General features: G+C 37.9%; 2 protein-coding genes across 2 annotated transcripts in view; both read left to right on the top strand.

Moving 5' to 3' along the window:
• pik3c2b (phosphatidylinositol-4-phosphate 3-kinase, catalytic subunit type 2 beta) overlaps positions 1–10,298 on the top strand; it is a 56,658-nt gene extending 46,360 nt beyond the window's left edge. Inside the window, exons 19-33 of the mRNA XM_077203398.1 lie at positions 692–872; positions 1,142–1,249; positions 1,351–1,443; positions 1,550–1,679; positions 2,328–2,464; positions 2,699–2,868; positions 2,997–3,153; positions 3,338–3,447; positions 3,532–3,733; positions 3,831–3,958; positions 4,347–4,464; positions 6,172–6,268; positions 7,282–7,388; positions 7,474–7,602; positions 8,054–10,298. Coding sequence (XP_077059513.1) covers positions 692–872; positions 1,142–1,249; positions 1,351–1,443; positions 1,550–1,679; positions 2,328–2,464; positions 2,699–2,868; positions 2,997–3,153; positions 3,338–3,447; positions 3,532–3,733; positions 3,831–3,958; positions 4,347–4,464; positions 6,172–6,268; positions 7,282–7,388; positions 7,474–7,602; positions 8,054–8,245 — 2,059 coding nt within the window. The 3' untranslated portion in view covers positions 8,246–10,298. The remainder of the gene's footprint in view (positions 1–691; positions 873–1,141; positions 1,250–1,350; positions 1,444–1,549; positions 1,680–2,327; positions 2,465–2,698; positions 2,869–2,996; positions 3,154–3,337; positions 3,448–3,531; positions 3,734–3,830; positions 3,959–4,346; positions 4,465–6,171; positions 6,269–7,281; positions 7,389–7,473; positions 7,603–8,053) is intronic.
• A 972-nt stretch (positions 10,299–11,270) lies between these two features.
• ppp1r15b (protein phosphatase 1, regulatory subunit 15B) lies at positions 11,271–17,848 on the top strand. Its single transcript, XM_077203396.1, has 2 exons — positions 11,271–13,936; positions 16,434–17,848. The coding sequence occupies exons 1-2, from the start codon at positions 12,167–12,169 to the stop codon at positions 16,623–16,625; spliced, it is 1,962 nt and encodes a 653-aa protein (XP_077059511.1). The 5' UTR covers positions 11,271–12,166; the 3' UTR covers positions 16,626–17,848.
• The last annotated feature ends 3,689 nt before the right edge of the window (positions 17,849–21,537 follow it).

The raw sequence follows: 21,537 nt of genomic DNA, 5'->3' as shown, positions 1-21,537 counted from the left end.
TTTTTTGTAAAATAAAGACTCGGACAACTGACATTCCTTTCAAAAGAATTAATCTAAGAGTGTGTATGTTGATTTTATTACAGAATAAGCTTACCTTACATCTAAACATTAATATTTTAGAAACCTTTTATAAAATATTTATACATTTTAGAATTTGTTGCACTGCCTTTTAATTCATATTTATTTATATATATATATATATATATATATATATATATTTATGAAAACATTACTTTGCTTTCAAGTTACACCTTTTTAAAAATATTTATATATCATTGTAGCATGTTTCTGCTGCCTTTTTAATTTAGTTTATTATATTCATATTTTTAGTAAAATATATTTTTTAAACTACAAGTTTTACTAATAAAAAAAATGCTGTATTAAAGTAATAAAGAATCATTTAAAAATTAGGACAATACCAAATGCATTACTGTAAAGAAAATTGTGTGCTTAAGTGCTCTAAAAAATTGTCACAATGTAAAACTTTCTAAAGCTTCCTAATAGTCAATTTAAATGTATTTTGAGCACGGAGTATGATTTTTCTTTAGCATAATCCGAAATTGTTCTTTGTTAGTGCAATGTTTAGTCTAATGAAATCTATATAAAATGCATTCAAAAGGAAATGAATAGCTCTAAGGGTGTTTGAGCCATCAGTTAAAATACACTACTCTTCTTTTGTCTCTTTTTGTAGGTTGCTGAAAGATACTCTTCAGGACTCTCAGTTTACCGTGAGGTATCAGTATCTGCTGGCGGCTCTTCTCTGCTGCTCCGGTCGAGGTTTAAGGGAAGAGTTTGATCGGCAAGGCTGGCTGGTCAACATTCTGGCTAAACTAGCCCAGCGGGTCAGAGACGCCTCCCCTTCATCCAGACAGGTCAGCTTCACTGTTCCTCATTCACTCCCTGCTATTTACATCCATTTCACAAGGTCATATCAGTGCCGTTTTCTAATTAGAACAATTATGATCTACAAAAATAATTTGCTGAAAAGAGCTGGCTTCTAAATTTATCATTAATTTGTTCTTTAAAGCTAAAAATAGTGAATAAGTATGTGCCAAAGACTGATTGTTGATCCCTAAGGGGAACTTTAACATTCTCCAGACCGTCTGGTCAGCGAACTAATCGTGGTTTGGCTTGTTTTCAGGCTATTCTTCGTGAGGGGCTAGATGAGGTCAAACAGTTCTTCTGTTTGAACAGCAGTTGTCGACTTCCTCTGAACCCAGGCCTGCTCGTCAAGGGCATCAACATACAGGTAATTACAGAATGTGTCTTTATATCAAGCATTTTTAAGTCATTGTATTGTTCTTGTCAAGATGGAAGAAACAAAACATGTCTTTCATTCTCTTCATGTAGTCTTGCTCCTACTTCAACTCTAATGCAGTGCCCCTCAAGCTCTCGTTCCAGAACCAGGATCCTCTGGGAGACCACATCAACGTCATCTTTAAGGTACCGCCTTCACGTGTCTTTGTGCATTATGAATCAGTGGTTCTGCATTGCAACACTTTTTTAGGTGTTGTCTTGGTCGTTTATGGTTGTGTTTTCTCTCTCTCAGGCTGGAGATGACCTGCGGCAAGACATGCTGACACTGCAGATAATTCGTATCATGAATAAGATCTGGATCCAGGAGGGACTTGATATGAGGATGGTCATCTTCCGCTGCTTCTCTACGGGACGGGGCAGAGGTACATCCATCCTCCTATGTTAAGACTTCTGTTTATGAACTCATCAGTGTCTGAAAATCACTACAGTATTTCTTTTTTTTTATGAGAGCTTTTTTTAACCATATGGAAACACACTGTATTTGGCATAGGGTAATTCACAAAATGTTCAAAATCATATATATATATATATATATATTAGTGCTTAGCATAAGTGAACACATCCATGCTAAAGTTGACTAAAAAGAGGAATAAAAAAAATTATCTTTTGGAAATTGATCTTAATGACTTCATTTAAAAAAATGAGGTAAAATCCAACCTTTAAAGGCACCAATTTTCTTTGTGAATGAATAATGTATCGTAAATAAATGCATGTTCTTCCTAAAAATACAGGGTGCATAAGTCAGGACACCCCTATGTTAAATTCCCAGAGTCAGGCAGATATGCAGATATATATATATATATAATTTTTTTTTTTTTTTTTTTTTTTTAAATGTTTAATCAAACTAATGAATGTTTATATGTATATTTTTGTCACTTTTGTGATAATTTTTTCCCCCTTAACCTTCAATTCCACTCTATAGACTTGATCTAAACAGAAATTCACATTTTATACAATCATAATACTGAGGAATGAAAGTAATTTCATAACTCCTAATTTCCCTTGTGTAGGCATGGTAGAGATGATTCCAAGTGCAGAAACCCTGAGGAAGATCCAGGTTGAGCATGGTGTAACTGGTTCCTTTAAGGACCGGACTTTGGCGGACTGGCTCCAGAAACACAACCCGACTGAAGAGGAGTATGAAAAGGTACTGTATAATAACGTTATACTACATTTAAGACTAATTTGCTCAACCAGATGGTATGTGTGCAGTGTCAATGCATAGCTGCTTTAGTTGCAATGGGTTACATCATGTTTCTTATTTTGCCTGTCCTAAAAATAATAATGTGAAAATGTATTGAGAGATTTGGCGATTCAATCCCTTGGTGTCTCAAAGTGGTTAGTTAAAAACTAAATCTGTTTGTTTGTTGCTTTTTCACAGGCGGTGGAAAACTTCATCTATTCGTGTGCTGGTTGTTGTGTGGCCACATACATTCTAGGCATATGCGACCGCCACAATGACAACATCATGCTTAAGACGAGTGGACACATGTTCCATATTGACTTTGGCAAATTCCTGGGGCACGCACAGATGTTTGGCAACATCAAACGGTAGGAACACAAAAGGAACATGGAAAAAAGAGTTCCTCTGCCCCACATTTTGATCACTGCAACTGTTGCATTTCAGAACAGTTTAGAAATATTAGTTACAACAACCACTTTCACATATCTTCTTACAGCGACCGGGCTCCTTTCGTGTTTACGTCTGACATGGCATATGTCATCAATGGAGGTGACAAGCCATCAAGACGCTTCCATGATTTTGTGGACTTGTGCTGTGAGGCCTACAATCTCATTAGGAAACACGCACATCTGTTTCTTAACCTGCTTGGCCTGGTGAGTTCCCAGATAACTAAAATAAAATGTGGGAAACACCAGTATGTAGTTGAATGCATTCACAGAGTTCAGGTAAAGTAATGTTCTCTGGCTTGCTTTATCGTTTGCCTGTTATTTGAAGGCGTCATATTCTTCTGGTCTAACAATGAAATGCTCTTAGTAACCCCTGTGTCTTTGTATGCAGATGCTGTCCAGTGGGATACCAGAGCTGTCTGATGTGGATGATCTGAAATATGTCTATGATGCTCTGAGACCACATGAATCAGAAGCAGATGCCACCATGCACTTCACCAGGTGAGAGCTTACAAGTTATTGCCATTGTCCTTCGAATCCATTTGTCTTGTATAGCCTTCATCTTAATCTTGTCCCCTCTTCTAGGCTGATCGAGTCAAGTCTAGGCAGTGTGGCTACCAAGCTCAACTTCTTCATCCATAACCTGGCCCAAATGAAGTTTGCATCCTCCGAGGAGCGTCCCGTTCTATCGTTTGCTCCACGCGTCTACACTCTTAAGAGTGACGGTGTCATTCGGAGCCTGTTTGTTTGCAGACACATCAAAACCTTTACTCCAAGCAAAGGCTATGTAAGTCTACTGCATTTAAATTGACCCAAATGCGTTTTAAGTACATTAAGTGAACATGAAGAACGGTATAAATGATCATATTTATGCCTTCATGCAGTCTTATGTTGTAAAAGTGGAGCGGGAAGGTCAACCGGGGACAACAACTTTAGTCCAGAGGACCTTTGAGGAGTTCCATGAACTTCACAGTAAATTGCAGCTCATCTTCCCTTCCTCAAAACTACCCAGGTATAATTTTAAAACCTGACGGAAATGTGTATTGTATGAAATCAAAAGCTCACTGAATACACTTCATACACCCTGACCTTGAGTGATTTGAAAAACTACTGACTGTAGTGGGAACTAATGCAGATTTCTGTTATCAGTGGATATATTTAGTTTGAAATCTGTGATAAGTTATGAAACCAAATGAAAGCTGGTCGTGGTACATTTCTTCTCTGTACTGCTAGTATCAATGTATTAAGCGACGTTTTGATCAACCATCAATTTTGATCGCAAAAAATAAACCTCCTCAAAGTGGTGTACAAGACCCTGTATTTTGTGGTAACATATGCCATATGTAGTAGTGCTTTACGTTGTGAAGGTTTACATTCACAAAAATGAAATGTTCCCACAGCTTCCCCAGCCGCTTTGTGATTGGTCGGTCTCGAGGAGAGGCTCTGGCAGACAGAAGGAAAGAGGAGCTAAATGGATATGTTTGGCATTTGATCCATGCTGCTCAAGAGGTGGCACAGGTAACCTTTGTCCCACTTTCATTATTGTCTTTATATTTTATAATTTTTCCCCTCATTAATGGATTACTGAGTGTTTCTACACTATGATTTTTGGGGGCGGTGGATATAGTTATTTTATATCTCAATTTTCTCTATACATTTTATTTTCTTGGAGTTTATTATCGTTGTGTATAATAAAATGCAAGAGATGCTACTTAGAAAAAAAAAAATTACCGCACTTTGGGTGCGGTACATTTTATTAAAAAAAAATTGCTCACCAAGGCTGCATTTATTTGATAAAAAAATACAGTAAAAACAGTAATATTGTGAAATGTATAAAGAAATAAGGTATTTTAAATTGTAATAACTTTAAAATGTATTGTATTCCTGTGATGGTAAAGCTGAATGTTCAGCATCATTACTCCAGTCTTCAGTGTCACATGATCCTTCGGTAATAATTCTAATATACTGATTTGATGCTCAAGAAACATTTCTTTGGTTTAAAAAAGTTGCTTACTATTGTAGCGTTACAAATTTATTAAATGTTTTTAGGTTCCAATACAATAGTATATACTGAGAAAGTTTATTAGACTGAATTTAGCATTTGAAGTATAAATGATGATATCAGAATTATCAGTAAGAGATTCATTGCCAGTCCTGATCTCTCTATTGTAAGTCAAGCAATTCAGGTGTCGGACATTAGCTTTGGTCTGTATGCACTTCCTGGCCATTAAGATGGGTGATACAGTCGGGCAGATTACTGAAACTCTCACCTTTTGTTCTAATGGCTCTCGGAGTCACTGTCCCAGACGGTGAAGAGTCTGGCTGATTGGATTAGGATATTTACATTTGAATCACCCTGTTATGCTGACGAGATCAGGGCTGTGGAACTTCCGGTAAAGGGCTGATTCCTGTACTTCACATCTACATGCTTTGTTCAGATTGCCTCCCCCCTTTTATGTAAATCCCTCCCCATTTGGAAGGATAAAACACTGTTTTTCGATATTGAGTTAGACTTGGGTAAGAGTTTAGACTTGGTGACTACAGCATCGCAACAGCAAAGTCTTCAATAAAGAGTACCTTCTGCATTGAAAGATATCCCAACGTCTCCTGGTTTTTTGCTTCTAAGTCTCCTACACTTAAGCAAAGTTTTTCAACAGTAAGGTTGTAAAAAGGTATACAACACTATATTTGTGAAAATGGATATATATTATTTTCCAGGATTCTTTGAATAGAATTTGTATATTTAAAATAATTTTAATTATTTAAAATGGACATCTTTTGTAACATTAAAAATGTAATTCATCCTTGCGTAATCTTACTGATTCCAAACTTTAAAACAGTAGAAACTGATTAAACAAACTTTAAAACTGATTCCAAACTTAAACTTTTTATGTTAAATGCATGTTTACATTCACTAACCACACCACCATTATTTTATTTCCTGAATAATAATAGTAAACAGATATGTTGGCAGCTTGCAGTAATTAATGTAAGTGGTTTCAGTTTAACTGGCATGATTCTTGGAAATCAGCCATGTTCTGTGAAACCGTCCACCCACAGGCCTATTGACTGCCAGACCGTGCTTTCACGCGACTTGTGCTGTACTGTACTTTAGGATGCATCTCAAGAATGTAACCGGATCACATAGCATCCATACTATTGCTGTGACTGTACACATGTTAATGAGTTAACTGCAGTCAGTAATGTTGCCCTCTCTTCTTTCAGTGTGATCTGATCTACACCTTCTTTCACCCGTTACCAAGAGATGAGCGGGCAGGAAGCGTAGGAACTGTTGTTAATGCACTCCATAATAAACCTGCAGGTATATTTCTTTGCCTTATCTTCTACACACCCACATACACTTCTTTGAATCCATCATATACAAAAGCATGAGTAAGTAGAGGGATTCATAAGTTCATGCAGTTCATCCTGCCATCACAGCAAATCATCATGAGTTAGTGTAAAGGAAATGTCTATTTGGACCAATCAGCTGCAGTCCATGTGATTGTGACTAAGTGACGCACCCAGTGCTTATCCAGGGTCTTATCTTTAACTACTAGTGCCTGCAATCACAAAACTTTATGCACTCTGACACAAGGGAGTTTAAAACTGAGGTCTAAGAAAAATAGTGTTAATTTCATTGATCAATTATTTTATTCAATTGACAGTCTTGGTTATTTGCTCTTAAGCTTTATACATCTAACAGTACCCTTTAAATAATAAAATGGTATAAAAAAAGACGTGCTGTCAAAACCAAGTAAATATTTTCAAGATATTATTTTAATTTAATATTCTTTTGGGTACAATGTTTGCAAAATTAAATTGGCTTTTAAAATTGTCAATGTCGTTTTTATAATATCTTGCTGTTTGCTCGCACAGTAAAAATGGGAGTTATTACGTAAAAATTATACTGCATCCTCCTTTATATTTAGGAAAGAAGTCCCTCGCAAGGGAATCATCTTGCTGGTCTATGAAAAATAACCAGGAATTTGTATTTCTCCGTGGATAAAGCGACCAAAATTAAATTTGACCCCCTCCCGGCCTCCCCTCTGGCGCCAGGCCTGCATCAGACATTTTATAAACACTTCCATAGATCAAACCCTGAGAGTTTATCACAACTAGTTAAATATTGAATGAGTCATCATGAGTAAAAGCTTCACTGTGGCAGCCATAACATCTGGTGGGTTACCTTATCTGATTTGTGATAAAGGTCTCTGCTCAACAGTTTCCAGCTCTGGAAATCCAATTAGATTATCTACTTAATCCACCTTAATACCTGGCAAGCCAGATGCGTACACACACCTTTCCACACTAAATCCATTTCCTCCTTTCCAGATGTGTCCTGGGCTCCTGTGCCCGGTACAGTGGCAGGTGAAGTGAAGCTCTCGATTCTGTACAAGAGCGACAAGCTTTTCATTATGGTGATGCACATCAGAGGCTTGGTGAGTGTCTGCCATTAATCATATGCACATAATGCACATACAAATGTTGAGTTGGCACTCTAATGAGTTTTGAACTTTTCTTCAGCAACCTTTGCAGGAGGGAACAGATCCTGATCCATACGTCAAATTGTACCTCCTCCCAGACCCTCAGAAAACTAGCAAAAGAAAGACCAAGGCAGCACGGCGAACATGCAACCCCACTTACAATGAGATGGTGAGAAAACATCCCTATTAGATGATTCTATTAAGTGTAACAGTTGGGCTCCTGAAGTAAAAATCATTCATTTTCTACATGGGGGAAATGATTTTTAATGATAACTTACAAACCTTTAAAGATAGACCTACTGTGAGTTTTGAGGTTGTTAATCGATGGTCTATGTTTTTGTTGAAGAATGTGAAATGTTTTTATTTAAATCAATTTTCTATTTAGCCATTGTTCAGTCTTGTACCACGTCTTTTTTTTTTCAAATGTAGTTTTGATTTACCTTGTACCTTGCATGGTTGGTTTGATTCATGCCTCATAACTCTACAATGAAGTTTTTTTTTTTTTAAATGCCTATGGAAAAAATACTTCCGGAACCAAGGCCATGGAAAAAGTGGGTGGGCACTGTTGCACTTTACTTTTATGAATCTTCCTGAATGACATCTCTTTGTCTCCGTTTCAGCTGGTGTACGATAAGATCCCACGTGGTGATTTGCAGCAGAGAACCATTCACCTGCGGGTACTGAATGAGGGAGCATTCTGGGACAACACCCTGCTGGGTGAAACCATCATCCAATTGAAAGATCTCACCCCAGGCCATCGCATGGTGGACTGGCACCAGCTTGGCACTAGAGGCTCCGACATAAACCGTTAGCACTTGTATGGACGCCCAGAAGTGAAGGATTTCACTTGTGTATTTCAGTGTGCATGTGTTTGTGTCTGTGTTTGCTTATGGGTCGGGAGTTGGAGATGCCCAGCTGCTCAGAAGGCTGTTTCCCCCAGTGGGGGTTTGTGTTTTTTGATTTCTCCTACCCAGGAGATGTGTAGATTCGGTGATGGAGTGTCATCACTTGATACTATTCTGGTGGGGTACCATGCACCATGTGAACCAGAAGCGGTTCTTGGTAACACTATGGGACAAAAACCATTTGGTGAGACAAGGATTGGCAAAAACAATATTTAAAGATGAAATGACTTCCATGCGCCATATTTTTGGGGGGTTTCTGGAAAATTGCTGTCCATGAAACTTCAAAGCCCCATTTTGTTTTCTTGAGGATGCTAATGGAAATTTAAGTTATTTTCTTTTTAAGATGTTTCTCTATTGTGGCTCAATTTTGAGCTATGTTGTGTCTTGTGACATTTAGTTATGCCTTTGTATCAGATATTGCAGATTTACCTAAAAATGAATAGTGAGGGCCGCTTTTGTACTGTTAAGTTGGGTAATTTCACATTGCTTGTGGCATTTACCTGATCATTAAAAAAAGGGATGAACACTTGATAGTCTTAGGCTTGAAACCATGGTGGAATTAACTTGCTTCATATAACCACTGCAGTGGAAATAACACAGAGAACCAAGTGAATGTAGATTTTTGATCGTCTAAAATAGGTGGATGCATAAAAACAAAAAGATGAATTGCATGTACAGTATATTGAACAACAGAGGCAAACCCTGAGGAATATGGATTATATATTTACATAAACCACTAACATTTGTTTCTTTGTGAAATGATGGCACAACTTTTTATACAGAAAAGGCTTTCAAATGGACTTTACTTCAGGATCTGATTTTACCTTGATATATTAACATAACCTACATAAGGGAAATTCTATTTGAAAATAGTTGATTTGCATGCTGTAAAATTTGCTACCGGATAAATATTGCATTTGTTTGTCAAGTACATTGACCTCATATTTTCCCAAGTTTTATTGGTTAATTTATTTTCCCCTCTTTTTTTTCAAAGGGGGAGTGAAATTAAAACTTTAGACCGTAGTTCTGTCAGTATTTCCATTTCCTCCTTTTTATGTAAAACTGCATGTAAATTAAATGGCTATATACCACAGTAGATTTTTTTTTTTTTTTTACTGGGAAACTTATGCTTAAAGATTTTGCATTCCGACTCCCTTTACTTTGCACTCAGTTTGATTTTTGAGAAGAAATGCATTATAGCTCACAGTAAGTTTGGAAGGGAAAATTAAGTAATTGGAAATTCTTCAATTTGTTTAATCTGATTCTCATAAAATTTGTCCGGTTTGACCAATCACCATTGATGTGTTGTGTAAAATGATAAAATGGGAAAACTATAAAGTTTGAGCAAAGTGCATAATGACATGAACTGTTTCAATCTTCATTGAATTCATATCTTTAAATCAATTACCTACAAGTTGAAAGTGCATCCCTGTATGTCGAGGTGCTCTAACAATCCACTAGCCTTAAGCAAACTTGGATATGATTATCCAGGTCAATGTAGTCCCTGTTGTTCCATGGCTTTTTCTAACCAGACAAACCAGCTCAATTTCAGATATGAAGTACGTGTGTGTGTGTGTGTGTGTGTGTGTGTTTTTTCCAAAGGGCACTACTGTGTGAGGTTTAACCTAATGGGAAATGATTGTACGATTGCATGCCAACTCTAATGGAAAACTGAGTGTTTTGTTTTGAAAATCTTGTTGTGAATGTGCTGGAAAGATTGGGTTTAAAGGTATAGAACTTTTATAACATCTGTGACCCTTATTTTAATAACTAAAGAGAATGTGAGTGTAAAATCAATAGGGTTGACATGTAAATGCTGAGAATCTAATTTTGATGTGATTTATGGATTATAAATGGGCTTTATTCCCTTTTTCTAGAATTTCTAGAAAAATTGTTTCTTCTAATTTCAAACCATGTTTTTAAAATTTATTTGCACTTAATAAATGCACAAGGAAACCGACTTGAATACTGTGTGTTTGCCTTTGTTGGACCACATAACCTTTACAAAGATGGTGCAATGATCAATGTAAAATTATGAAACTTGTGAAGTCTTATTTGATGCACATTCACATGGATTCCATGTTGAATCTCAGTTGGGCACGACTGACCACAACAATCCGCTTTACTGAGACACTTGTGACTTTATCCCATATGCTGTTTTGTCTGACATGACACTGAAGCAAGGATTACATCAGACTGGGGTGTATCATAAAGGCTTTAATTACCTGTCTGAAAAGTCCATGTTCTTCCACACACTACTCATCATTCTGATACTCCAGAGAATTCTGATGACATTTCGTATTGTTAATGTAACAAATTAAAACATGCCATAGAGACAGTTCTTTTTCACATCAAATAGATATGAAAACCTGAGTAGGAAAAAGTTGTGCGTTTCTTCTGTTTTTGGTTTCCATCTTACACTCCAGGATTGCTGTTACAAGAGAGCAGGGAATTTTGCTTACGATGTTGCTTTAATGAAGACTGGCTTATGTGCCCAGACTGTCCACATGATGTTAATATTTAATGAAATCACAAAAGAAAAGGGAAACAAAATATGCGTTTTCGTGTAGCATCTGCAGTAATTTCCTCATGAAACATTAGTTCTGTGGTTGAGGGATTCTAGAATGCACAGGCAAGTTCACCAAAAAAGCATTTACACCAAGACACAAATAGATCTGTCAAATTCATGCTGACAGTATCACTGGACTTCGTATAGATCGGTCAACTACTAGAAGCACCGACAGTGTGTCGCATTAAAGATTTAGAATATCCTGAGGGATTTGTGTATGTGTTGCTTTGCATTGCGGGGCATGCACTGAATATCTTATATAACACACGCATCAATTTACCACGTGAGATCAGAATTTTACCACAGTCCCTAAGCGCGCGGTAATGCTACTGAAAATTAGAGACGCTCCCTTTCTGCTTTTCTGATGAAATCTCTCCGCTTTAGCTCAGCGGCTAGGGAACAAAACGGCGACGTCAACGAGTCTGAATACCAAGTATTTCTATTGAAAAACGAATTAAAAGTGAAACCACTTGTTTTGTAACTTGTAAGGACACCGCTTTGACTCGATTTTGATGTTACTGACGTTTTTCTCCTACAACTTACAGTATTTTCTTTCGAAAAACGCGGCAGCCGGGCTTGATTGAGGTGACAGAAGACTGGCAGTTGAAGAACCGACGCTCGCTTCCTCTCAAACGTCAAAATGGCTTTTGTTTCAAGCTTTCCTTTGGAGTATACCGGCCTATTTAACTCTTACACCAACTCAAAATGCCTTTGCTTGTCTTCTGCTGCTTCTACATTCCCTTCAAACCGAAATAATTGGTGTTATTTTCCTCAGGACGGCACAGTTGGCGTTAACACTGCGGTCAATATGGACGCCGAAGCTATTCGCGCGAGCCGGCGTGGACTCAACACGGTCTAAACGACATGGACTCTTTCATTTACCCCGGAGAATATTTATCTGTAAGTCAACGTTAACGTTACTCATGGATGACGTTAAGGGCTGAAAGAAATGAGAAAACGGAGCGTTTTAGTTTTTCGTAGCTAACATTTAGCCATACATTAAAGCTTGGTACTAGCTGCGTTAGCCAGCTAAGCCTTATAAGGCCAAAATATGTTGTATTAGAAACTGTTCTATATATTATCATCATTCAGATACATTTCGACATTCGAAACCTGAGCACTTTTATGCAAATTCACAGTCACAGTAAACAGTGTGTTTAACGAGCCACTTCTTAAGGAAGTAAATTAATTTGTTGTTAGGGTTTGATCTTTTTTCGTTAAGTTAATGTAGTTAAGCGCATTTCATATTTTTCATAAGTATGAGCACACATGAACACTTTCCTCATGGGGACACGCGGCCCGCGCGTGGCGGTGACAAGCGCACTGACAGCTCGTGGATAAGCTTTTTCTCGCTTGTCTCCCGGCCTGCGTGGTCTCTCCTGCAGAGATATTTCCCGGGAAGAACTCATTCATTTGAAATGAAGTCAAATCTAGATATTGGAAACTCTCTGACCCCTTTAAGAGTTGAATATCTCCATTGCCAGCATGAAAACGCGGCGCATGCGTCCCCCAGAGATCGGGGGACTCTAGTCTGGTTCACGCACGATTCGTTGAGCGAATTGGGAATTCAGAACACCTCCCAGAAAGATTTCAATCTTCAAAAGCAGGCATCGGTAGGATACCTCGGAACGGCGAGAAGCTTGCTCAGCCAGGTGTTAATGAACACTCCGGAAAAAAGGCGCGTAAAACCAGAAAGCGGATGCGATCTGTGCCCGGATACGGCATCCGTGCGATCCACTAACAGCTGGTGGTGGGGTGGATTTGGGGCGACTGACGACAAACCTCAAAACGTGCTGCTAAATGTAGCACAAAGCAGAAAAGAGACTGACACGAGCTGGCAGCAGTGTGGAGAACATCACAGTGTCGGCTATTGTGAGAGCCGCTCGTCGGCGGCCGTTGCCATGACGACCGAACTGTGTGTAAGTAGCAATGAGCGGCCATCAATGCACAACGAAAGCACTGGTCCCTTGTGCTCCAAAGAGCTGACCCACAATGCAAGACTGCACATGCCCAAACCAGAATCTCTCCCCAACTCATACCAGCTTCCACTAGATGTTAAGCAGCAACTACTAGTTTGTAGTAGAGCCTATAATGAGGTGGCAGTTCTGACCCCTGACCAAGATAATGGCTACTACAGCTTGGAGGAAGAACACTCGAATAGTAAACTTCACATGAAGCTGCTTTCCAAGGATCAGGAGGTGTTGGAAACAGCCGAAGGCAACCCATCTCAGAGTAACACTACAGAGAGTGAGTGTCATAGTGAACATGTCATTTGTGAGGATGAAATTAAGGAAAGTGAAATAGAGGACTCTGAGAACACCGCAAAAACATTTCCGGCTGCTCAAAACGGGCCGTTTTTGGCCACGCCTCAATGTCAAAACAAGGTCATTGCTTACATCATGGGCAGCCCTTGCAGTGGCGAATCTGAATCGGAGGATGATGGCGATTTGGACAGTAATGACGATGATGGCTTTGATAGTGAAGGCTCATCCCACTTCTCAGAGTCTGAGGATCCGGATGACAGCGACGATGAATCTGAGGAAGACTCGGATGGAGAGGAGGCCGACTCCGAGACCGAGAGGCTGTGGAATTCTCTGTGCCAAAACGGGGATCCTTATAACCCGAGGAACTTCAGAGCTCCTATAAGGACAGCCTCCAAGCCAAGCCCTGCGACCACAGACTCCTCGGTCTCCGAGCCTCCACCAACACGCATGTCCTCCCAGCATTCTCCGCCTCCGTCATCGCCCTCGTTCTCAGAGAACGAGTCGAGTGAAGACAACTGTGAGATGGATGAGGAAGAGAATCAGAGACTGTGGAACTCTTTTAGCTGCTCAGCAGACCCCTACAGCCCGTTCAACTTCCAGGCCTCCATGCAGACTCAGAAAACTCTCAAAGGCTGTTGCAAGGAGAAAGCGCCTGGAACGCCACGCTACAAGAGAGAGGAGGCTGAGGAGAGGCTGGACAGCGGATTCTCCGAGATTTCCCCTTTGCCATGCTCAAGCAGTGCCACAGTTGTTCAGCTGAGGAAGGTTTGTATAACATTGACCCCTTATTATTGCATTATTACATTTCAGTTTGAAAGTACTTACATAATTATCTTCCTGAACATTTTGTTTGCTTACAAAGTGTGAGGTGGTGAGGTGGTGTGGTTGGCTTAAGAACACTTATTGTGTCTAGAATTGAAGAATGAATCAGATGGAGACAGTAACTCCTTTGACTCATGCGGTTGTTAGATGAGTAGTTTTTCTGCAGTTTTGTTTTTAGTCATAGACTGTACAGTACATACACTTTAAGTTCACAAAAATGTTTAAAATCATTACACATGCTTCATCAGATCCTGGTAAGTTAATTTTTGCTGATTGAGGAAGCAATTTCCTTAGGAAAGTTCATTTTAAACTGCCAACATGTCCAACATTTGTTTTTAATATCTAACACATAGTTGTTTTAGATAAGATAAGACTTTATTGACCCCCTGGAGGAAATTGAGGTGCTGATGATTTTTTTTTTACAACATTTATTAATAATAAGTTAATATTGATTTCTATGTTTTGTAGAGAAGTTTATTTTGCTCACCACTGCTGTTTATTTGATCAAAAAATACAGTAAAACAATAAAGTTGTGATATTCAATTACTATTTTAATATATTTAGAAATGTAATTCCTGTGATTGGAAAGCTGAATTTTCAGCATCATTGCAGTATTTAGTGGCACATGATCCATTAGAAATCATTCTATTATGCGGATTTGCTGCTCGAGAAACATTTCTTATTATCAGTTGAAAATAGTTATGCTGCTTAATATTTGTGTGTAAGCAGTGTGAAAAGCGTAGTTATTTTAAATTGGTATAATATTTCACAATATTTCTGTTTTTATTGTATTTTTGATTCAATACAACCTTTAAGTTCACTTCCTTCAAAAACATCTTACCGACCCCAGTGTTAATATTTTTATTTGGCAAGGATACAATGAATCAAAAGTTACAATAAAGACTTTTACTTTGTTAGGAAATATTTATATTTCAAATAAATGCTGTTCTTTTGAACTTTATATTCATTAAGTGTTCCTAAAAAAAATGTCAACATTGATAATAACAAATGTTTCATGAACCCTTAGATCATCATACTGAAATTCCTTGAATGATCATGTGACACTGAAAAATGTGGTTATGGCTGCTAAAAAAAAAAGTACTTTGCTAAATCTAAAACTTTGCCATCGCATACATAAATACAAAAATTAAGTATATTAAAATAGAAAACTGTTATTTAAAATTGTAATACTATTTAACAATATTTCTCTTTTGTACAAATAAATGCAGCCTTAAAGTTATAATACACAGGGCAACTTTTTTGAGCAATGTTTCAGAGCGATGTTGCTTGGGCTCTTTCCCATTGAGAATGAGGAACAAATTTCTATCTGCATGCTTTAGATTAGTCGTGGACCCTGTGTCTCTCCTGGTTGCCCGTTGATGGCAACATTGCTCTTAAAGTTGCCCCGTGTATCATCACCTGTGTCACTTATTGAGCACAGGCCATTTATTTAAAAATATCTTTCAGAACCCTAGCTTTTGAAGGGTAATTACACAATTTATATGTAACATTTCTAGGAAAATTTGTCAACATATTTTATACATTAACATAAACCTGGAGTAAGAAATTGTTGCCCATTGTTATATCTTGACACCTGATGCATTAACCAATATTTATAAATTGAACCTTATTATAGTTTTGCCAAGATAGTTGTCAAATAAGAATATATAGTAAGAGAATACAGTATGAATTGTGCCTTTCATATATTCAGAATAATGGTTTATATTCTCATCAGACCAACAATAGAGTATTTAGTTATATATGTGTGATAATCTTTTATTGTATATAGGATGAATGGTCCTAGCAACACTTAATCTTCTTTCACGCTATTATTCTGCCTTATTTCCATTCTTTGTCAATATGGCAACATAGGCTAGCTTGAGAAAATGATGTAAAGCCATGCAATATCTTTTTTTTAAAACATTTCCCCCTCCTCTGCCTGTGATGATCTGATGCAATGGTTCCATTTTGCTGTCTCCGGGGAGACTGAGTTCGTGCGCTGCCCATTACTCATTATCACTTTTTAGTGTGCTGCATTTCATGACTCTGTCATCACACTAGTCAGAGTCATTAGCTTTGGTCTGAGGGTGATGGCACTCCCAACCACTCACTTGTGTTAGGAGCAATCACGTACGCACTCACATATCTCAATTCTCAACAGTTTAAGCACAATCTCGAGTTACTTGGCAACAGTGAAGGGATGGGTCTGAAAAGGGAGCAGAAATAAGAGCATTGGGTCTAAATTGAAAATACATTGTCAAAATTTCCCCTTTAGTTTATTAGTTACTGATGCTCATTTGCCTTAAAAAATGTAGAGAATGCTCATGGGATGCCAGGTTTTAATGACACAGAAATGCTCTGCTTATATAATATGTAACAACTTGTTGAACGATAGATGACATTTTATTATACTAATTTTTTTTGTTTATTCCTTTCACAGGTGACATTTATGGAGGAGGTCGAGGAGTTCTATGCCAGCAGCGATGAGGACCGCCATGGGCCATGGGAGGAAATCGCCCGGGACCGCTGTCGTTTTCAGCGCCGTGTACAGGAAGTTGAAGGGACTATCAGTTACTGCCTTTCTCCTACTTTCCGCCTGGACATTTTTCAAAGACTCTCTAGTACTAGCTAATCAAAAGCTTTGTTTGTTGTTTGGCAGTAAGTGTAAACAATGAATAAGAAATAATATATATCTATATTCTATATATATATCAATAGTTTAATTCAGGGCATCAGAGGCCCTTAAATGTTCAAAGGGCTCACAAGTCACAAATCCAAGGAACTCCATGGTTCCTGCCAGGGAAAGTATCCTCATTTGATTCGTGCTGAAATGTTTTGCGCTGAGTGTCGTGTGGATTTTGGAAATATGCATTTTGTTTAGTTTTTTCATTCATACAAGTCACACTGTCCTTTCTAGCCCTTGTTACAATCATTTAATTTTAAATGGGAAAAACATAGAGGAACTACACATCTGTTTAATCGCAGGATTCCCACTCAGTGCTGAACACTAAAAGTTTCAAAATTACAATTGTATCTACTTAAGAGTTTTTTCTCATGCCTATTGGAAAGTTGATTTAATGATTTATTTGACTTGGTTTAGTGATGCACGAACAATACACACGAGTGCACTAACTTCACCTCATGAGGCGACACTAAATTGATGTTCATATTTCTTAGAACTGTATTAGTGCAAAAGTATTCTGGAGGGAAAGTGGTTAGCTTTCCAATCCCTGTTGTTTTCGTCTTGCAGGCCTTCTTACAAACTCAAAGCCAAAGATAACGTTCTTCTGCTCTGCAGAGGATCATGAAGCCAGGCCTCAGTGTTTGATGCTACAGGGGCTCACCGGGTGAACAATCCCCCAGTAATCGCACTCATTACCCACATTAAACCTAGTTGTATTTTGCCGGAGCTGAGCAATGCTTTTATCAGTGTCTCTTCCTGTGTTTGAGTGAAGATATATGGACGTGGGCCTTAGTGCAATGTATTTGCATGATCCTAAATGGAAAGATGTTCTTTCCCCCATCACTATTTAGTGGACACAACCATTTAACTTAATCTGTGGAAATCACTGTCGTGTAATGGGGTTTTTCTCTGTGCTTTGGACTGTGGCAGCTGTGACTAACAGTAAAATCTTGACTATAAAGGTGAAATGCAGGGACAACATGCATGGTTTTGATCTGATCTATAATATGCTTGATGTTGAAGCATAAAGGTAATTTGTTAATCAGTGAAATTAACTTAAATGCATTTTATTTTTGTAATACATTTTAGCATTTCAGCATCTGTTATGGGGTTTGTGACAAAAGACTAGTCATAATTTAATTAATCAATAAAAAGTAATGCGGAAAAAATGACTTTTGTGTACTCGTTTTATGCTGTATTTATTTTTTTGCACTATAATGCATCAAATCACACAAAATTTGGTATACTTTGGCATGACCTGTCTGTTTTTCAAAGAGGTAACAAACATTTTGAAAGAAAAAGTTATAAAATTAAAAATCAAATGTGTGTTGGTTTAGACTAATAGAAAATGGAACTTCCTTGCTGTCTACTACATATGAAAGCTGGCAATGACCGTATGAAAAAGCATCCTACTTTTATTCTTGTTTGTAAGTATAGCCTACTTTGTAAAACACTAAATCCTACAATGCAGAGTGCTTGACCTTCCATTTCCCGCATGAACTGGAAGTAATTTACATTTGACTGAAGCCATTATTTATGCCTCATTATTTGATTGTCACACGTTGAGACGTTTCTCTACAAAACTGGATTTAAAATTACCACTTTTATTTCTGTACATCCATGAATTGTGAATAATGCCCACTGTTTCACGTTCGACTTTCATGTACTAAAGTAGTTGGCAGGATAGGCCTATAGTGCACAGTAGTCAGAAGTGTTGTGCCAGTATTCCAATCTCGACATCATCATTCAGCACTGAGTCCTGATCATGTTATGTATTGTAGCCTACTCGACGGAATAATGTTATCCTGAAGACGCCACAATTCATCCACATGACAACTGATTCTAGTTCTTTGGCTGGACAGCATAATGGGATGTGATCTCAGTCTGTCAGGGGTGTCTCAAGATAAGTTATTCATAAACACTTTTCAACTTTCTTGTTCCGTTATATTTACTTTTTTGTTGTTATTATTTGGTATTTCAATGAAATGTGATGTGTATCACGTAGTCCTATATTTTAACGAGGAAAACGTAGTATAATAATATAGCATTACGTTTTGAGTCTTTAGCTCAATATTGGCACGACAATGAGAAGTGTGCGAGCTTTCAAGAGTTATATAAAGTGTTTACAAGGAGAGTTTGCAGTAGAACTATGGATTATTTGAAAGTAACTATCAGGAATGTGGGAAGGCTTTGCAGAAACGGTATAGGCTATGAGCAATCGATGAATATGTTAATTTTAGTCATGGTGTTTATCCAGTTTATCCAATACTGTGAGTGACCAGCCAAGGATAAACCAAACTAAAATGCATTTCCCATTGCCAAGGCGTCTTGATCTATTCAGGAACATAATAAACCATTGAACGTCACAATATACCAAATGTTTGATAGCAGCATAATTCTCTTTTTATTGAATAGATTTTAGACCAAACAGGTTTTTTGTTCAAACAGGAGTCTTTTTTCTTCTATTTTAATTTAGAATACTAAAAGTCAATATTTACATTTGCTTATATTTATATTTTTCCGGGCTATTCATTTTTCTTTGACTGTTTTAGTCGTTTTCGAAACATTCCCCTAATGGCATTCTTCGGGGCTTTTTTTGTTCTTACTCAGGACATAATGACGATACAAAATCAGTTGAGTTTGCTTCTGTTGCAATTTGTTCTAGGTTGTTTCCCATTTTGGCTTAAAATGACTGGACTATATCAGTCAGTAGAGGGCGCTGTGTATTATATGTAATTAGTGAGCACAGTATACCGTTCGTCTCTAGAGGGCGCTGTGTAGAATTGTCCATAGAGAACACTGTTTACAGTTTATCGCTAGAGGCCGCTGTATACCAAATGTTTTAGGTCAACAAGGAGTGATGAAAGTGTTTAAAAAAAAACAAGATGTGACAAAAAGAACAAGATGTGACAAAGGACCACTTTTACAGTATTTTTGTGGAAGTATTTGTTGCTGTTTTGGATGGTTTATGAAACAATAAAATGTTATCTAAACTATCAATTACCGTACTTGAGTTCCAGTTCTGAATTATACTGGAATAAGACAAGGCTTTGCAATAGACTCTAGACTTTCAGAATTGCAGTTGCTTTAAGTGTTTAGGCTTGTCTGACCTACATGAAGCAACATACAATTTAATTGCAGTAAGTAATCTTCTGTATCTTTTGATGCGTGTGGATTGGCGTGTGTGAGCTAGAGGTGTGTCTGTCTGCTGCAGTTGTGAGTCTGAGGAATGTTAGGAATTAGATTAAATCCAGCTGAAGATTCGGCAGATGATATTTGAGAACCATCACCTGCCACTGACACTCAGCTTACTGTGCTCAAGAAACAATAATATATTGTACAATGTATTGTAATGCCATTAATACGATTTTTTTCTATTAAAATGTATGTGAAAATGTTATTAATTCCTGTGATGGCAAAGCTGAATTATCAGCAGCCATTACTCCAGTCTTTAGTGTCACATGATCCTTGTAGATTCGATGCTCTATAATTTTTTGTCAATGTTTATTATTCTCAGTTTAATTATTGTTAACAGTTATGCAGCCTAATATTTTTTGTGGAAACTGTGCTTCTTTTTTTTAGGATTCTGGATGAATTCTAGGATGAATAAAAATGTCAAAAGAACAGCGTGTATTTAAAAATAGAAATCATTTTGTAACATTATAAACGTATTAATTGTCATTTTTGATGCAGTTCAATTGAAGTAAAATGTAGCACTACTGCATTAATGCAATATGTAAAAATGATGATTTTTGAAAATCAAAAAAATGCAGAAAGTTTTGTGGGTTTAGGGTCAGGGGATAAAATATACGGTTTGTACAGTATAAAAATCATTATGTCTATGGAAAGTCCCCATGAAACATGGAAACCGAGTGTGTGTGTGTGTGTGTGTGTGCGCGCGCATGTGCTTGTTTCTCAGTTTATAAGGGGTTAATCCACGGCTCTAAGCCGGAAACACGAGTGCCATTGGTGGGCTCCTTGCCTGGGGGTGGGTTTGTGAAAGATTACAGTTTCATTTCTCCCTCATTTTTTAATTAAACTGAAAATAGAAGCAGCTGTGAAAGCGTCACCCACCACTCCCCACTGTACCATAGCACTGTACCCATCAGCATAATGTTCCCCTATCCATCTCTCCTTCTCTCTGTTGCTCCTTCCCTCCCTTCATTTTCCAACCAGCGAGGATTGACAGCTCAGAGCAGGTCATGTGACATGTAAATACCCGGGGATTTTCAGCGAGCATGCTCCATAGTGCCCCTCCTCCCCTCCAGCCTCCATTTCTCCAGTACGCTTGTCACTCCCTCCTTTATCCATCCTTCCCTGAAAACGGGATGCTGTTATTGTAGCATCTCGCCGTGACTGCCTGCACCAGCTAGTCTTGTTGCTGTTGTCAGTGGCTTTGCGTAAAAGAGCGAATTTTCTTTGCTTACAACTGATTCATTATTTTGTATTTTTAAAATGTGATTATATTTTATTTTAATTTGTGGACATATTAAGAATATCCAAACACTGTCAAGGAGCTTAGCAGTTTCCTGGTAAGTGCTGATATTTGTGCATGTGTGATTTTATTCAAGAAATGTCAAGTGTTAGGACTGTTTCGTAACATTTGTTTACCCCCTGTTTTTTGAGCATGTTCACACACTTATGATTAATTCATATAAGAAGTTTTTAAGTGAATATTTTATAGCCCTGAACAATTGAATGTGGATGGTACATCCTTTCCAAAATGCTGAATGTTTTGATCTGGTTGGTCCGGATCCTTGTTGTTTTTGGGGTGTTGTCCTTGATTACAGATGCTTAGGTCTCACCAGATGGGCTTCGAGCCTGTTACCACCCCCCCCCCCCCTCCTCCCAGAGTGCCGCC

Source organism: Siphateles boraxobius, unplaced genomic scaffold (assembly GCF_051911475.1).
Source record: "Siphateles boraxobius isolate OS27281-9 unplaced genomic scaffold, OSU_SipBor_1 5, whole genome shotgun sequence".
Lineage (NCBI taxonomy): Eukaryota > Metazoa > Chordata > Actinopteri > Cypriniformes > Leuciscidae > Siphateles > Siphateles boraxobius.
Note: the sequence above shows the minus strand (reverse complement) of the source record. Positions and strands in the feature narration are given on the sequence as shown.